General features: G+C 41.6%; 1 protein-coding gene across 3 annotated transcripts in view; it reads left to right on the top strand.

Annotated features, from left to right (window-relative positions):
* The first annotated feature begins 2,714 nt into the window (after positions 1-2,714).
* RWDD4 (RWD domain containing 4) overlaps positions 2,715-17,750 on the top strand; it is a 19,045-nt gene continuing 4,009 nt past the window's right edge. Inside the window, exons 1-7 of one of the 3 annotated variants that reach the window (XM_011959558.1) lie at positions 2,715-3,005; positions 5,953-6,033; positions 10,532-10,641; positions 10,728-10,875; positions 12,234-12,351; positions 15,223-15,272; positions 15,406-15,408. In XM_011959558.1, coding sequence (XP_011814948.1) covers positions 2,982-3,005; positions 5,953-6,033; positions 10,532-10,641; positions 10,728-10,875; positions 12,234-12,351; positions 15,223-15,272; positions 15,406-15,408 — 534 coding nt within the window. In that variant the 5' untranslated portion in view covers positions 2,715-2,981. Of the gene's footprint in view, positions 3,006-5,952; positions 6,034-10,531; positions 10,642-10,727; positions 10,876-12,233; positions 12,352-15,222; positions 15,273-15,405; positions 15,409-15,683; positions 15,688-17,750 lie in introns of all 3 variants that reach the window. The other 2 variants (XM_011959560.1, XM_011959559.1) reach the window with 2 other exon arrangements.

Raw genomic sequence — 17,750 nt, forward strand, 5'->3', positions numbered from 1 at the left:
TAGTAGCTGGGACTACAGGCACGCGCCACCACGCCCAGCTAGTATTTTTGTATTTTAGTAGAGACAGTGTTTCACCATGTTGGCCAGGATGGTCTTGATCTCGTGACCTCACGCGATTGCCCGCCTTGGCCTCCCAAATGAGGTTCTTTTAAAGGATAATCTATACCAGTATACTATAGAGAATTCAGGTAAGGCACAAGTGGCTCATGCCTATAATCCCAGCACTTTGGGAGGACAAGGCCAGAGGACTGTTGAGGCCAGGAGTTCGAGACCAGCCTGGGAAACACAGTGAGATCCTGTCTCTAAAAGAAATAAAAAAGAAAATAGTCAGGCATGGTGGTGCGCACTTGTAGTCCCAGCCACTTGGGAGGCTGAGATGGGAGGATCACTTGAGTCTAGGTGTTCACAGTTACAGTGAACTATGATTGTGCCACTGCACTCCAGCCTGGGTGACAGAGCAAGACTGTGTTGCAAAAAAAAAAAAAGTTATTCCAAACAATATTATCATTATATTTTAAATATAATCTTATTTGAAAACGAATGTGTCATAAGGCTCTTTTAAAAGGTAATCTACACCAGTATATTATAGAGAAGTCTGATACAATCTTTGTGAAAAGTGAGGCACACTTAGGCTAATACCTGATCCCCAAAACATGGAATATTTTCAACTGAAAGGTTAATTTAGGAAAGACTATTAGTTTTCTCGTGTTTACGTACTGAAAGAACAATAGGTATTGAATAAATGATTAGCGAAGCTTGCCAGAAATGTCTACAACAGATAGTTTTAGAATTGTTTAAATATTTTTAGGACAGGATTAAGCTATGAGGGCAAAGGATTGCATGTTCAGAGAAAGAAACAGTCTAGTTCTGGGTAATTTGGGAATGAAAATTAAAAAGGGGTGACCAGGCTGGGCACAGTGGCTCACGCCTGTAATCCCAGCACTTTGGGAGGCCAAGGAGGGTGATTCACGAGGTGAGGAGTTCAAAACCAGCCTGACCAATACGGTAAAACCACGTCTCTACTAAAAATACAAAAATTAGCTAGGCATGGTGACAGCGCGCCTGTAGTCCCAGCTACTCAGGAATATGAGGCAGGAGAATTGCTTGAACCTGGGAGGAAGAGATTGCAGTGAACCGAGATCGCACCACTGCACTCCAGCCTGGGCAACAGAGCAAGACTCCGTTTCAACAACGACAACAAAAAACACGTGAACAAAATACAATACGGGCACCTTTGCTTAATATGAACGAGTCTAGACTAGAGGCCATTTCCTGTAGTAACTCCAGAGGCCCAAAAGACATAGCTGTGGTCTTTGAATATGGAGCTGAAATAAGAGGAACTAAAAATGACTGTGTCATCCAATACAAATACGAGTCACATAAATAAATTAAAATTTTCTAGCAGTCATATTAAAAAGTAAAACATGGATGGAATTCATTTTAATAATATTCAATTTAACGCAGTACAGTATGTCCAAAATATTACCATACTGACACTAATATAGAAGTTATTAATGACATATTTTACCTTTTTTTGTACCAAGTCTTCAAAATCTGGTGTGTATTTTACACTCACGGCACAACTCAATTCAGACTAGCCTATTTCAAATGCCTGATGTAGCTACCGGCTACAGAACTGGACAGCAGAGATCTAAATTATGGGAAATCTGTTCCAAAATCACTGCATGAAAATTGTAACAGAAATTATTGCCACGTTCTCCCATGGCACTTGAAATGGTCGTGCTTATTCTGCAGCAAAGGAATTTGAATGAGAACGCCGATATGCACAGGCGCAGATTGAAAGGATCTCAATGACAGGCTGGAAGGAGAAATTTTCAGATATCCTGGAAGAAGCCAATGGAGCAACCAACGAAACTATACATGAAAGGAGGTGCAGCTATAGGAGGTGAATAATGGATGGGAGATCCAGTAATGCAAGGGAAGTAAACTGGAAACTAGCGTGACAGGTAAGAAAAGTGGCCCAATCAAATTGGGAACTAAAAAAACCCTAAAACCTAATGCGGTTGCTTTTTTTTTTCTTTTAACTAACTGGAAGTTCAGGGTGTAGGACACAAGGCTGCTGAGAATGGGATTGAGAGATGTTCAACTACAAAACGAACAAAAGAGGAACGACAGTGTGGGGACGAAACTATGTTTCGATGTTAAAGATGAGAAGAAAACAACCCAGCCTAGGAGAAACACCGCCCCCATGGTCGCAGTATCGCTCTGGTAGCTCCGGCGAGGAAAGGCAGAGGAATAACATTGCAGTCCCTAAAGGCAGATATCTTCCTCCTCATATTCCCCTGTCTTAAGCCTGGGAGGCCCTAGAAATGGGTGTGTCTTTCCTTGGGTCTAAAAGAGAAGTGCCAGGATTGCACTCGTCGATGGGATGGCAAAACGCAGGCCCCCAAACCAGCATTGTTAAGAGTTAGCTCTCTTCCTCTGCGATCCCGCCTGGCCCCGCGGGTCTCCCGGCCCGGACTCACCCAGGCCCCACGCCCCGGGCCCGCTGCAGCTGAGGCCTGTCGCCGCCAGCCGGGACAAGACGAGGGGAGGCGGCGGGATGTCACAGAACGCCGGGGCCCGTCCACCGCTGCAGCCCCACAGCCAGCTCCAACAGGCGAGACTTCCCTGTACCCACCGCCCCCAGCACAGGAAGCACTTTCTGGGCCCCTGAGTGACAGCGCTCTACACCAATCGCTGTCCCGGAACTTTACGCCGCTCCTCCGAGCGTCAGGAAGACGCCGCACTTCCCAGGCCCCACCAGCCCCGGCTCCTGCCCGGAGCCCACAGCCCACCGCCGGCGGCTGGGCGCTGCCGAGATCCGGGGCGCACGCGATTGGCGTCTGCCAGTGCGAAGACTGTGCCGCCGCCACAACCGAGGCGCCAAAGGGGGACGCCCGGCCTCTGGGCCGCTGCCCGCGCTGTCTCTTCGTTGTTGGGAGAGCCGTCCGCTCAGGAGGCGCCCCGCCACCGGCGCGATGAGTGCCAACGAGGACCAGGAGGTGAGCCACCCGGCTCAGGGCCCTCTCCCAGCGCGGGCGCGGTGCGCAGCCCCGGGCACCGGTGAGACCTGGTGCCCGGACGGGCTGCCCGGCACGTGCCCTGCGCCCTCGGAGCCGGCCGGGGTGCCCCGAGTTCCCCAGGGTCCCACCCAAGCGCGCGTGAATGATCAGGAGTCCGCCTCTGCCTCTCTTCCCCCCTCATTTTTCATGTTTGCAAATCCTGGAGTCTCCCCTAGTTTCCTTAATAACAGGGATGAGCGTCCTTGGCACACGATCCAGTGCTCTTGGCTCTCCTTGAATCCCATGTGTTCAGTGCCTGTTTACTGAGTTAGGCTGATCACCTTTAAATTTTAGTCTGGTCACCTTTTTAAATCTCTTGGCTAGTAGAGGGCTAATTGAGTTAGTTACATTTCTCATGGAAGAAAATGACATTAGTGATGCTTCTGTCCGTATTGTTTGGAGAAATCTTTTACCCGTCTGTCTGTTTTGAGCATTCATGTACCACCTGAACTTACGGTTTATGCTCAGATATTTCCTGGTGAGATGCCATTTTGACATTGAATCATGCAATATTAGAGTTGGGGGTGGGTGCCACAGGCCGTCTCTAGGGGAACCTTCTTTGATAGGTAGGTAGATGATAGCCGCAGGGCTGCACGGTAAGTAAGTGGTAGAATCGGGACTAGAAACCAGTTTTTACTGGGTGGTAGATAAGTTCACTGTTAATTTAGAGTATAATGCTTGAAACTTACCACTTTTACATGATAAATGTAATAGAATCTCTGGATTGGAAGTTAACCTTTAAAGAACACAAAGTCCAGCAAGCTAGCTAGTTGATACCTGAATCTCTTCTAAAATATTCTTGCCAGGTAAATTTCTAAGTGAATGCATTAATAGCTTTGTCTCCCTGCAAAGCAAAGAACATACAGTGTAATATTTGTCAGAGTTTGACCATAGTCCCCTACCTTAGAACCATTTAGATGGTTGCTGGAAAACAGATGCCTGCACTCCACCCCAGACCTACTGAATCAGAATTTCTGTGGTGGGCCCAGGAATCTCCAGTTTAACAGGAAAATGTCATTCTTCTTTCAGATGATCGATGTTCTGATCTTTGCAGATAGTTTCCTGCCCAGTTTCTCAGACCTCTTCTCAGATGAAGTGGTTCCTTTTAGCTTGTCTTCATATATCCATTCTTTGTTCATTTCTTCACTATCCTGGAATCACATGTCTGTGGACAGATTTTAATCTTTTAAATGTCCTGTTTCAAAATTGTGGCATCATGCTGTTTTGTCTAGTTAAATTTACTGTCAACTAAAATCTTTTAAGTGCTTTATACAAAGCAATTTGTCTTTCAACTTCTCTATTTGGGTATCTAAGTATTAATACAAGTTCTATTTACCCTGCTAAATTTCATCATTAGCTTGCTTTTCAAAGACTTTTTGGGTTCTTATTCCGCCATCAGCATTATTCACTATCCCAACAAATTGTCATCCACAAATTTCATAAACTTGCCTTCTATTTTTGTAGCTGTCCAAGTCATTAATTAAAATATGGGAAAGGATTAGGGGCAGGAGTAGTACTGTATCTTGAGTAAGGTTTTTGTTCCAATCTAATCTTAGTTATTCTTGAATCCAGCTTGAATTTCTGTAATTTTTTTTTTTTTTTTTTTTTTCTGTAAAGGTAGCAAGAGAAACCTGTGGAGCCTGGCTGAAATCTGTATAGTCGGTGTTTTATGCCTTTCTTCATTGTGCCAATCAAGTTTCTCTTTCTAAGAAGGGTATATCTTGTTTTTCATATGCTTGCTAGGTCTTAGGGACTACTCCTTCATTTCCCAGTTCCTCACACACTGTTTCTTCAATAATTTCTTTTTGCTGTTGTTATTGCTGTTTTTGAGACAGAGTCTCACTCTGCAGCCCAGGTTGGATTGCAGTGGCCTGATCTCGGCTCACTGCAACCTCCACCTCCGGGGTTCAAGCGATTCTCCTGCCTCAGCCTCCTGAGTAGCTGGGTCTATAGGTGCCCATCACCACACCCAGCTAATTTTTGTATTTTTAGTAGAGATGGGGTTTCACCATGTTGGCCAGACTGACCTCGAATTCCTGACCTCAGGTGATCTGCCCACCTCGGCCTCCCAAAGTGTTGGGATTGCAGGCTTGAGCCACCACGCCCGTCCAATAATTTATTTTCTAAAATTTTGACTGTAGATCAAGCCCACTTTCACCATCTTTAGTTTGTAGAACTCATGACTTGCATCTTTTTGAAAAACTCAAACGTGTACCCAAGTGCAGTCTTTCTTTACTTATTTTCTCGGGTATTCATCAGTGATCACAGTGATGAACTTCTCAGTTGTAATACCAAAATGTTCCAAGAACTATGTCCAAGCAAGGATTACTAGTTACATATTCTCTGACAGTCCTGTCTCATCTCGGGTAGATACTTGTCAGCCTTTTTCTTAAAGTTATTTTTCTTGCCCTTAGGTGTTTTTTAAAGCTTTGTATCACTGTGGGAAGGATTACATATAAAAGAAATGTATGTAAATAATGGGAAGGTATCGTTTTTCATAGTTCTTATCTTCAGGTTTAATGCTGTTTACACCCAGGTTCCTCTTCAGCAGGGTGCTGAGAGCACTTGCTCTGGAGTGGCTTTAAACGGAGACTTCTTGCCTCCGTAGGAAGGAGAAAATAATAGGAGCCTCTTGACAGGGTTGATTTGAGAAGTCAGTGCGATAATACATTGTACGTTGCTTAGCAGTGCCTGACACAGAGTTTGAAAGTATCATTGGTAGTAATATTGTCATGTGTTGCTGCATGCACCTGTGTGGTAAGTATCTAAGGTTATGTAAGTTAGTCAAGCTTTACATAGTTGAGTGGGCTTGAATGAGAAAGTAAAGACCCTCTATTTCTAATTCATTTATGCCACTAAACAAAACTCATTCAGTTCTTTATTTCAGATGGAACTAGAAGCATTACGCTCTATTTACGAAGGAGATGACAGTTTCCGGGAATTAAGTCCAGTTTCTTTTCAATATAGGGTAAGACATGGCATGAGTAAGAGCACTTAGAACTTTGCTAGAAAAGACTAAAAGGGGCTAAAAATGCTTATTTTGTTTTTTAAACTTGTTTAAATTTATTATGTCTGTATTTTCTATAGCATTTAAGTGGAAACATCACCCAAACATCAGTCATTTTTAACATTTGAAAACTTAATTCAGAAACTTTTAGAAAACCAGGATAAACTTGTTTTTATTGTACCAGAATCATAAGCTGTTAGAAATGGAAAAAACCTTAAAAATTATGTGATCTTATCTTTAACATAAAATACTAACAGTAGGGCTGGGCGCGGTGGCTCACGCCTGTAATCCCAGCACTTTGGGAGGCCAAGGTGGGTGGATCACAAGATCAGGAGATCAAGACCAGCCTGGCCAACATGGTGAAACCCCATCTCTACTGAAAATACAAAAAATTAGCCGGGCATGGTGCCCCGTGCCTATAGTCCCAGCTACTCGGGAGGCTGAGGCAGGAGAATAGCGTGAACCTGGGAGTCAGAGCTTGCAATGAGCCGAGATCACGCCACTTTCTCAAAAAAAAAAAAAAAAATACTAACAGTATTTTATTTTGTAAATAAGTCATATAAACCTTTTATTCAAATGATTATAAGTAGGCGGGGCACAGTGGCCCACACCTTTAATCCAAGAACTTTGAGAGGCTGAGGCAGGCGGATCACCTGAGGTCAGGAGTTCAAGACTTGCCTGGCCAGCGTGGTGAAACGCTGTCTCTACTAAAAATACAAAAATTAGCCAGGCATGATGGTGCACACCTGTAATCCCAGCTACATGGGAGGCCGAGGCAGGAGAATTGCTTGAACCCGGGAGGCGGAGGTTCCAGTGAGCAGAGATTGTGCCACTGTACTCCAGTCTGGGCGACAGAGCGGGATGCAAAAAAAAAGCAAATGATTATAAGTAGTGAAATGGGAAAGTTTTTGGAAAAGATTTACAGTTATTATTAACATTGTCACAATTTAAACTATAAGAAATAATCCTTATGCAGGATCGATGGATGACCGTCACAGAAAATAAGTTTCTGTTCTCAATTCCCTTTCAAGCTTAACAGTCCTTACACCACCTCCAAGTATATAATGACCAGGGACCTCAAATATCTCAAGTTAACAGTGGATCTAAGTCCTAGGCCCTTCTATTTGAATCCAGTTGCTACTCTCTCCTTAGCAAATGGGAGGTTGAGAATTTCCCTATACTTTCCTAAATGTCTCATTCACCATGGCAGTGATTTAGAGCACACTGTGCAGAATGCTGCAGGACATTTATATGTACTATCAGACAGACACTGATGTGACCCATAGCATGGATTTAAGAGGAATGAGACATGAGATTAGGAGACAGCGTGTTGATAGTCAAAGGGTCAGGGGTAAAGTTCTGCCTTTGTCCTAAGTCACACTACTCAGTTCTTGCACAGAATAGTCTGGTAGCCTTCTAGTTGACTTCCTTGATTTAGTACTTTCTTTAGCTTCCCCCTTATGCTCCACCATTAGTCCTCCAACAGTACTAGCTGGCTGTCTGAAACATTTGTCATCCCATTCTCTTGTTCAAAAATGTTTCTCCGTGGGTTCCTCTTGCCTATAAAATGAGGACTAAATTTTTTCACATGACACTCCAAATCCTTCTGTTTGTTTCTGTCTCTCCAAACTTTCCCCACCACTCTCATGCCTTAGACATAATGGATTGTTAGATTTTCCCCCATATATTTTTTTCTAGTACTGTGCTTTTGCACACCCTGTTTAATCTTTCCCTCACCTCAGGTCCATTATCCCCCTGCCTCTCCTTTAAGGCCTAGCTCAGGCCTCCTCTGTGACACATTAATATTTGGGCCATGTCTCCTGTGTCTGCTCTGATTTTGAATCAGAATTAGCCATTCCCCATTTCTTCATACTTTGTTTTGTTACTTTGGAATTATTACTCATATTGCAGTTTTGTAAGTTATATAAATACCTGTCTTGAAGATAGGAATGGCCTTGTCTGTATCTTTGTATCTTCAGTACCCAGCACAGTGTGAGGCATGTGATAATTTCTTCCTAAATGCACCGTGAGAAAGGACGTAGTGATTGCATGAAGCAGGTAACTTTTATCACTTTTTATCATCTATGTTTAAAACATAAACATAAACCAATGACATCTATTATGGAGATAATCCTTATCCAGGTCTATCAGTAGATCCCTACATTTATTTTAATAACAACACAGAGGAGATTAGCATAGCCCTGGGCAAGGATGAGATGTTGATTCATGTATCATTCCATAGTTTTACTAGAAAATCACCATTTTGCAACCACCAGTATGATAGTTGATTCAGTTACCGCTGAGGACTGTTAATGAAGGCTGAAGCCTTTGGGTGAAAGGTTGTTGAGAAACAACTGTAGAGGTGCCCCACAGATGATGATGATGATGTTTTTTTTAATAGAGACAGGTCCTGCCATGTTGCCCAGGCTGGTCTCTAACTCCAGGCCTCAAGTAATCCTTCCGCCTCAGCTTCCCAAAGAGCTGGGATTACAGACATGAGCCACCTCAGCCAGCGAGATTATTCCTTAATTACGAAATGTAAAGGTCTACGTTGAAGAGATCTGGAGAAGATCACCTTAAACATGTGATCTATCTTAGTGTCACCAGTGATGATTCTGGAAGATCTTGTGTGCCTCCTTATATGATGCTATGGGAAGATGCCACATCACCTCTATAGTTTTCTTACCAAAAATGTTTAATTTGAATGAGTTCAGATCTGGGGACATTATATAAGAAAACTAGCCTGTATTATTTTTGGTTTAAAAGGCAGGGGAAGCCAGGCACAGTGGCTCATGCCTATAATCCCGGCACTTTGGGAGGCTGAGGCAGGAAGATCACTTGAGCTCAGGAGTTTGAGACCAGCCCGGGCAATATAGGGAGACCTTATCTCTACCAAAAGTTTTTTAAAATTAGTCTGGCATGGGGCACACTCCAGCTACTTGAGTGACTGAGGTGGGAGGTATTTGTGTTTTTCTTTTTTTTGAGACGGAGTCTTGCTCTGTCACCAGGCCGTAGTGCAGTGGTGCGATCTCAGCTCACTGCAACCTCCGCCTCCTGGGTTCAAGCGATTCTCCTGCCTCAGCCTCCCGAGTAGCTGGGACTACAGGCACGCGCCACCACGCCTGGCTAATTTTTGTATTTTCGGTAGAGACGGGGTTTCGCTGTGTTGGCCAGGATGGTCTCGATCTCTTGAGCTCAGGTGATCCGCCCACCTCAGCCTCCCAAAGTGCTGAGACTACAGGCATGAGCCACCATACCCAGCTGATCTCTTTTTTTATTTTATTTTTTTACTTTTGCCACAGACTCTTGCTCTGTCGCCTGGGCTGGAGTGCAGTGGCACAGTCTCAGCTCACTGCAACCGCTGTGATCATGCCACTGCACCCCAGCCTGGGCAATTGAGTGAGACCCTATCTCAAAAAAAAAAAAGGCAGGGGAGAAGGCTGGAGACTGTTCTAAATTAAAGCAGAATAAAGAGGCGTAGCAACCCAGTGCAATCCATGATCCCTCAATGGATTATGGATTTGTGGATTGGGATGATGCCTATTAAAGGACACTTTAGATATGATTGGGTAGTTTTTAATATAGTTTATGCATTAGGTAGTATTTTTGTACCAATGTTGAATTTCTTGGGTGTAATAATGATCTTGTAGTTATGAAGAAGATTGTCCTTTTCTTAAGATACTTTACTCAAATATTGAGGAAATTTCATTACTGTTAAATGTTTCAGCAAAAACCAAAGGGGGAAAAATCACATTGGGAGAGTAGGGGTTGATGCTATGGTGGAAAGGGGGACGGATAAAGTAAATGGGGCAAAAAGTATTTGGTGAATGAGATCAATGTCAGTGAGTGTTCATTGTACTATTTCAATTTTTCTTTAAGATTAAAAATGTTTAAATAAAAAGTTGGCAGAGCAAAAGAAGGGTGTCTTTATTCAGCAATTGTTATCAGCTGAAGGCATTCCTTTCCCTTATCCTTTGCCTTTTCCTTCTTTCTCTCAGTTTTAAATTTCGTTTTCTTACCTCTTGGGGTTGTACCTCTTGGGATTTAGCAGTTGGATAACTTAAAACAAAGATGAGGTGTGTCGAGTTTGTGAATTACTTTTGTCCATTCTCTTTCTGTATCCCACGGATAAGCTGGTCTTACTTTCATCCTCAGAAAACTGGTGAAAGCACTCCCTAAGATGTAGGCATGGTACTAGAAAAGCTGGTAGGCTGGTTAGGGACAGGACATGGGCATAAACTGAACCTATGAAGTCATGCTAGGAATAAATTAAAATCAGACTGTCCTGTGACTCCTTTCAGCCCTGCTCATTCCTAGCCTGTATCCCTGGACTTTTCAGAATATTACATTTCTGATCTGAGCATGAGTATTGGAAAGAATTCACCCTTTTGAAGATTATAATTTCGTTTTCTGTCTTTTTATCACTTTTTACAAGCCTAAGATTTCCCCTTCTCTTCAGATAGGTGAAAATGGTGATCCCAAAGCCTTCTTAATAGAGATTTCCTGGACAGAAACATATCCCCAAACACCTCCAATTCTATCTATGAACGCTTTTTTTAACAACACCATGTGAGTAGTGTCTTGTTTTTACTGCTTTTCATTTCACGCTCTGTTACACTTTTCTCTGAGCAAGGTTTTTTTGCTGTGCATTGTAGATCGTCTGCTGTAAAGCAGAGTATATTAGCCAAGCTACAGGAAGCAGTGGAAGCTAATCTGGGAACCGCGATGACCTATACATTGTTTGAATATGCCAAAGACAATAAAGAGCAGTTCATGGAGAATCACAATCCCATTAATTCCGCAGTGAGTGTGTGATTATTTTTTTGCCAGATTCTTTTGTTGTTTTGGTTTTGCTGTTAGTAATAAATTTGTACTAGTTAATATATATTCAGAATTGGAAGAAGACTTTGTTAAAGTGAGAGTTACCCCTGAGTTAAATAAGAACAATGAATTTCAGATTTTTTCTATTTAACCTAGAAAATGATATTATATTCTCTAGATTTTTATCCTTTATCAAAGACCAGTATTTGTTTAATCTCTTCATAAAGCTTAGACAGCTAAGGGATCTCTTATGCAGTGCGAAAATAAGTATGAAATTGCTTTCTCCATGAGGCTTGTTTTGTTGTAAGTAGTCTTGCCACAGTTCAATTTGTAGGTGTTGCAGCATGTGGAAACTTTATTGAATACAAAAAATTGTTTTATTATTATTTCTAGAATAGTTTTAGGAAATATTTCTTTCATGGCCTTAAACATCTGTGTATGAGACCCCTTTGCACCATGTCATGCACTAAAAGACTTTGAGTGGTTCAGTATAATTTAGTGTTGTCTTGTGAACCCCCAGTGGTAAGCTTTTGGCAGCAAGGCCTGTCTTCTGTTTGAGTGGTTTTGGCTTTCACATTCCCAACAGGGCACAGAACCCCAAGAGGCAACTGGAGGAGCAGTGGAGGTGGTAGCTAAGATCATGGACTCTGGGCTAGACTGCCTGGGTTCACATCACTGCACCACTTACCAACTCTGTGACTTTGGGCAAGTTTCTTAATCTTTCTGTGCTCAGTTCCTCATCTGTAAAATGGGGGTTATGTAGTATCTACCTCCTAAGATTGTGGTGAGGATCAAATGTGTGGTATGTGGAAAACATTTGCAGCAGTGCTTAGACCTAGTAAGTGTTTTAAATTTTAGCTATCATATACCCTGACTGCATTAACCCAAATGTCTTAAATTTTTTCTTCTGGAAACCAGGATGTTCTAGGTAGGCACATGTGATTTTTCTAAAGACATGTTTAAACTGTCAAATATTCACACTGAGAAACAGCTCTGTAAAGAAAAAAAAAGGTTTTAATTGAATTTCCAAATAATAGCAAGTTAACTGAATTGTAAAACTACCTTACAACCTCAGATCTTTAACATAATGCTGATAATCAGATCTTCCTTCCCAGGATGTTGGTTATAACAATTGAACTAATATGACGTCCTTTGATCTGAACTTTTAAAAGAGTGAAACCAATAATGTGTTAAGGGCACCTGATTTTAAAAATTAATCATACTAATACAGGATTCTTATTTCATAAGTGTAAAAATTATCAACCCACTTCAGGGTGTAGCTGTATTTAGTGTAACACAAGTTGTAAGGTATGAGGCTGATAATTGTTTCTTTTTTTTAGACATCGATAAGCAATATCATCTCAATTGAAACTCCTAATACAGCCCCATCAAGTAAGAAAAAAGACAAAAAAGAACAACTTTCAAAAGCCCAGAAGCGTAAGCTGGCAGACAAAACAGGTCTGTGTGTGTTTCTTTTCTCTCTTTTTTTTTTTTTTAGACTGAGTCTTGCTCTGTCGCCCAGGCTGGAGTGCAGTGGCATGATCTCAGCTCACTGCAACCTCCACCTCCCAGGTTCAAGCAGTTCTCCTGCCTCAGCCTCCTGGGTAGCTGGGACTATAGGCACACGCCACCACACCCGGCTAATTTTTGTATTTTTAGTAGAGACGGGGTTTCACCATATTGGCCAGGCTGCTCTTGAACTCCTGACCTCAGGTGATCTGCCTGCCTCTGCCTCCCAGATCTGATCTGGGATTACAAGTGTGAGCCACCACACCCGGCTGTTCTTTTTCTTTTATAACCCAGATAAATGGATTGCTTTTTAGTGTGATCTGGTGGATATATCTAGATTAATTCTCTACTCTTTCTTGGAGCATTTGGGCCAGTGAACTTTTGGGTCACATATGTATATTGAAAATATTTCGGGAGGCTGAGGCAGGAGGATCGCTTGAACCCAGGAGGCAGCCGTTGCAGCAAGCCGAGATTGTGCCACTGCACTTTAGGCTGGGCAACAACAGCAAAACTCTGTCTCAAAAAAAAAAAAAAAAAGAAAATCTTTACTACTACTTCATCACAAGAGGTCGCCATTTGAAAAAAAAGGTAACTGAGTGGCAAAGTATAAATGAGTCTAGAGGTTGAGGAACATTCAAATAGTCTACAAAAACATGTTCTGCCTGGAGCTCTAACATGTTTGGGATTGTGTTTACCTCTTTATTAGCTGTGTGTTATTAAAAATTCTTTGAAATACAGCTTTCATTTGAAATGAATACTGGTATACCATTAGTGTTAGTGTGATAAATAATTTAACATTTTTGCCTGTAGTTAACTTATTTATACAACAATAATATTTGAGAACAGAATTCTCATATGTTCTAAACAAGAATTCTTTAGAAGAAGATTATAAACTCCAGCTCATACCAACAGTAATATTTGATTGCTTTTCTTTATTTAACCTGAAAACTTGCAAATTGATTAACAGTCTGTAAACTTTTTCACCGGGCAAATGAGGACATTGTCATTTGTATCTATGTGTGTGCTACTATGCGAGGTTAAAAGTTTCTCTTGAGAAGAACAGACCCTTTTATTTTGGTGAGGGCCTTTTTTTTTTGAGACAGAGTCTCGCTGTATCACCCAGGCTGGAGTGCAGTGGCCGGATCTCAGCTCACCGCAACTGCCACCTCCTGGGTTCAGGCAATTGTCCTGCCTCAGCCTCCTGAGTAGCTGAGACTACAGGCATGTGCCACCACACCTGGCTAATTTTTGTATTTTTTGTAGAGATGGGGTTTCACCATATTGGCCAGGCTGATCTCAATCTCCTGACCTCGTGATCTGCCCGCCTCGGCCTCCCAAAGTGCTGGGATTACAGGCTTGAGCCACTGCGTCCGGCCTGGTGAGGGCCTTTTAAATGCCCTTTCTTTTGCAATGGAATGGCAGGTTTTCTGTGATTTATGTTCTATTTAATGTCTGTCCATGGCAAATAGCAACTCTGTGTTTGTCCCCAAAATACATTTTTGAAATGGTAATGGTTTGTGAAATTAAAAAAATGTAGGAATTCATTCTACCTGATGTCAGAGCAGCATTAAAGTATAAAGACAACTGAAGCAGTAAGTTGTTAGCCATTACAGTCGGTTGTCAAGAGTTTGGTTTATCTCTCTTTGAATGTTGTAGCGTCTGTGTCAGTGAGGTACTATTGCCTTCGTACATGATGACCTGTGATCACTCTGTTTCGTTAATATCTCCCTACCTTCATCTCTTTGATGATGCCCACCTAAAGCCATTGCCCTCCTATAATGACAGTATAGGAGTTTGTGACTTGGAGCTTTCGTTCTAAATAAAAGTTTAATGGGACAACCACGGCACTGTGGCTAAGTTTTAGTTAACCAAAACTGGGATGTGCCGCCTATAACCAGTAACCAGTGGGATACGATTCTTCTTGGTATGAAAGAGAAAAGAACCAATAGCATCTAAAATTGAGCTCCAATAATATTGCTTCTCTCCTATAAGTATCATGGGTTAATTTCTTTTTCCCTAGCTGGAAAATTCATATAATGTACTTATTTTGAGTGTAAATTTTGAAGGTTTCATAAAGTTGAGACGTGTGTGTTATACATCAAGCATAAAGGAAATCAAGCCATTTTAAATTGAAGAATTTTTATATAGTATTTGTTAAACTATTCTTTAAGTTTGAATATTCTGTTAAAGGAATAAAAGCACTTTGTACATGAATGAATTATAAGCTAGTTTCCAAGCAATCCCAACAGATTAAAGCCCTTTTTAAAGAATGTTAGATTAAATAATGAATATTTTATCAGAGCATAGCAACTAATACGTAAGTTAGCCAGCCCTCCTCTTAGTCTTGAAGCCAAGCCAAACATATATTTGTGAGTCCTCCTGTCTTAAGCCTAGCTTTTGGATGTGAAACACTAATTTATTAAACAGAGCAATACAACTTCTTACTTAAATAAACAGTGACCTTATATAAAGCAGTAGCTTCATCCAAATGCATGAAACTAATAAATGGATTAACTGCTCTTCCTGGCATTAACAATGCATCTCCGTATTTTTTCCTTGATATCAGGTTTTATGTTGGATAGCAATACCATAAATGTAAAAAAGGAGTATACCTAAAATATTTTGCAAGTATTCCCAGGAGAACAGTATCAATTCATAATGAAAAACTCTTTTTCCAACTTAGTAATATGTCATTTAAATTTTTAACCTATTTGTGTACAATAGTATATAAAATCGTATATTATTACATATTATTTAGAATATTAATTTAAAGCTAGCTGGTTGGTCTTAGAAATAAAGTTACTATTTTTTGTCTTCTAGATCACAAAGGAGAACTTCCTCGAGGCTGGAACTGGGTTGATGTTGTGAAGGTATATAACATTTATATTCTAGTCTTTGAACTTGTTATGATTATTACCAGCAAATAATGAAATTCTCATTTTTTGTTTTCCCCTTCACAACCTTTGAAATTTACTGGGATGTCTGTTTCTTTTTTACATTCAGCATGTAAGTATTTTTGAAATACCTTTTACATTCTTCTCTTCCCTACACTCTCACTTTTAGATCCTTTTTTTTTTTTTAAATAATGGAAAATTTGCAGAAGTTACAACTACAATATAGTATGACTATGTAAGTACATCTTAAGAGTGCAGATGCTTAGGGCACAGTGGCTCACACTTGTAATCCCAGCACTTTGGGAGGTCAAAGTGGGTGGATCACTTGAGGCCAGGAGTTCAAGACCAGCCTGGCAACATGGTAAAACCCTACAAAAATTAGCTGAGCATGGTGGCACACAACTGTAGTCCCAACTACTCAGGAGGCTGAGGCAAGAGAATTCGCTTGAACCCAGGAGACGGAGATTGCAGTAAGCTGAGATCGTGCCTCTGCACTCCAGCCTGGGTGACAGAGTGAGACTCCATCTCAAGAAAAAATACTGCAGATTCTTAAATATGACTCCAAGTTATCAACAATACATGGAAACTGAAGAAAACCAGATATAGAAAAGAATGTTTTACTTTCTTAGTAGAAATTACTTTTAAGTTTTTTGTTTTTGAGACAGGATCTTGCCCTATCACGCGGGCTAGCTGGTGGCGTGATCACAGCTCACTGCAGCCTTAACCTCCCAGGCTTAAGTGATCCTCAGCCTCCTGACTAGCTGGGATTAAAGGCATGTGCCACCATGCCCGGCTAATTTTTTTTTGTTATTTGCAGAGACAGATATGTTGCCCAGGCTGGTCTTGACCTCCTGGACTCAGGTGATCCTCCTACCTCAGCCTCACAAAGTGCTGGGATTACAGGCGTCAGCCACCACACCTGGCCCCAGTTTTTGTGGGTCTTATTAAGGACAGATCTTAAACGTAGTTGTTCATCATACCAAGAACAATTTTCTGTTTTTGTTTAAAATTGTTTGCTTTCATTTTGAATTTATATGCCTACACGTCTCAAATTTTTCTTGTATTAGCTGTAGTTTCAAATACATTAAACTAATTTTTAACACAGTAAATTAATTCTCTTTGTAGGACTTAATGAAATAAATTTTGCATTCCATTTAGTGCCACAACTACTGTGAGAAGTGTTTAATGTGATGCAAGGGTAGTTAAAGACTAGGATTTTAGTGAGGACCCACAAATACAGGTAATTTACAAGCAGTGTGTTCTTAAACCTTTTTGTTTTTTGTTTTGGGTTTTTTGTTATTGTTTTGTTTTTGAAGACAAGGTCTGGTTCTGTTGCCCAAGCTAGAGTGTAGTGGCGTGAACATGGCTCAGTGCAGCCTTGACCTCCCCAGATTAGGCGATCCTCTCACCTCAGCATCACATGTAGCGGGGGCCACAGCACCCAACTTTTTTGTTTTTACTAGAGACAGGGTCTCACTTTGTTGCCCAGGCTGCTGGTTCTGAACTCCTGGGTTCAAGTGATCCTCCCACCTTGGCCTCCCAAAGTGCTGAGGTTACTGGCATGAACCACTGCTCCTGGCTTTTTTTTTTTTTTTTTTTTGAAGTTGAGTCTTGCTCTGTCACCCAGGCTGGAGTGCAATGGCATAATCTCAGCTTACTGCACCCTCTGCTCCTGGGTTCAAGCAATATTCGTGCCACAGCCTCCCAAGTAGCTGGGACTACAGGCATGCACCACCACACCTGGCTAATTTTTGTGTTTTTAATAGAGATGGGCTTTTGCCATGTAGACCAGGGTGGTCTCAAACTCATGGCCTCAAGCGATACCCCTCGCCTCTGCCTCCCAAAGTGTTAGTATTATAGGTATGAGCCACGGTACCCAGCCCTGGCCATTTTCTTAAACTTTATGTGAAAGCCAGCTGTTTGTTCCATGGAATGCATTTTCTATTGAAACTTTAAAATAATCTTAGTGCTCCCAGTAGCTAGTACAAAATTATTTCCTGGGAGTGGGGCCCTAACTTACAATTGGAAGAAATGCAGTATTTCTTCCTCCCCTATATAAGACAGCTGTATGAGTGAAACCTTTCTGGCATTCTCTCATTTTCCCAGGCCCTTCTTCACTGATGCTCGATGGATACTCATGTGTCCTACGTGTACCAACATAAAGCCTAACCAGCTAAATTCATTCTTTCCTCCAAATATACTGTGCTCCAGAATGAGTAATTTTCTTAGTCAAAATGTTGCCTCTCTTAGTGCAGCTCTAAGCCGAAAGTGAGAAGAAAAAGAATCTGATCTAAAGGTGGCGATAGTGCTCCTCCTTCCCTAGCGCCAGAAGTTTTTATTTTTAAGAGTCCCTGTTGGCCGGGCGCGGTGGCTCAAGCCTGTAATCCCAGCACTTTGGGAGGCCGAGACGGGCGGATCACGAGGTCAGGAGATCGAGACCATCCTGACTATCAC

The sequence above is a fragment of the Colobus angolensis genome, unplaced genomic scaffold (genome assembly GCF_000951035.1).
Source record: "Colobus angolensis palliatus isolate OR3802 unplaced genomic scaffold, Cang.pa_1.0 Scaffold5, whole genome shotgun sequence".
NCBI classification, from domain to species: Eukaryota; Metazoa; Chordata; class Mammalia; order Primates; family Cercopithecidae; genus Colobus; species Colobus angolensis.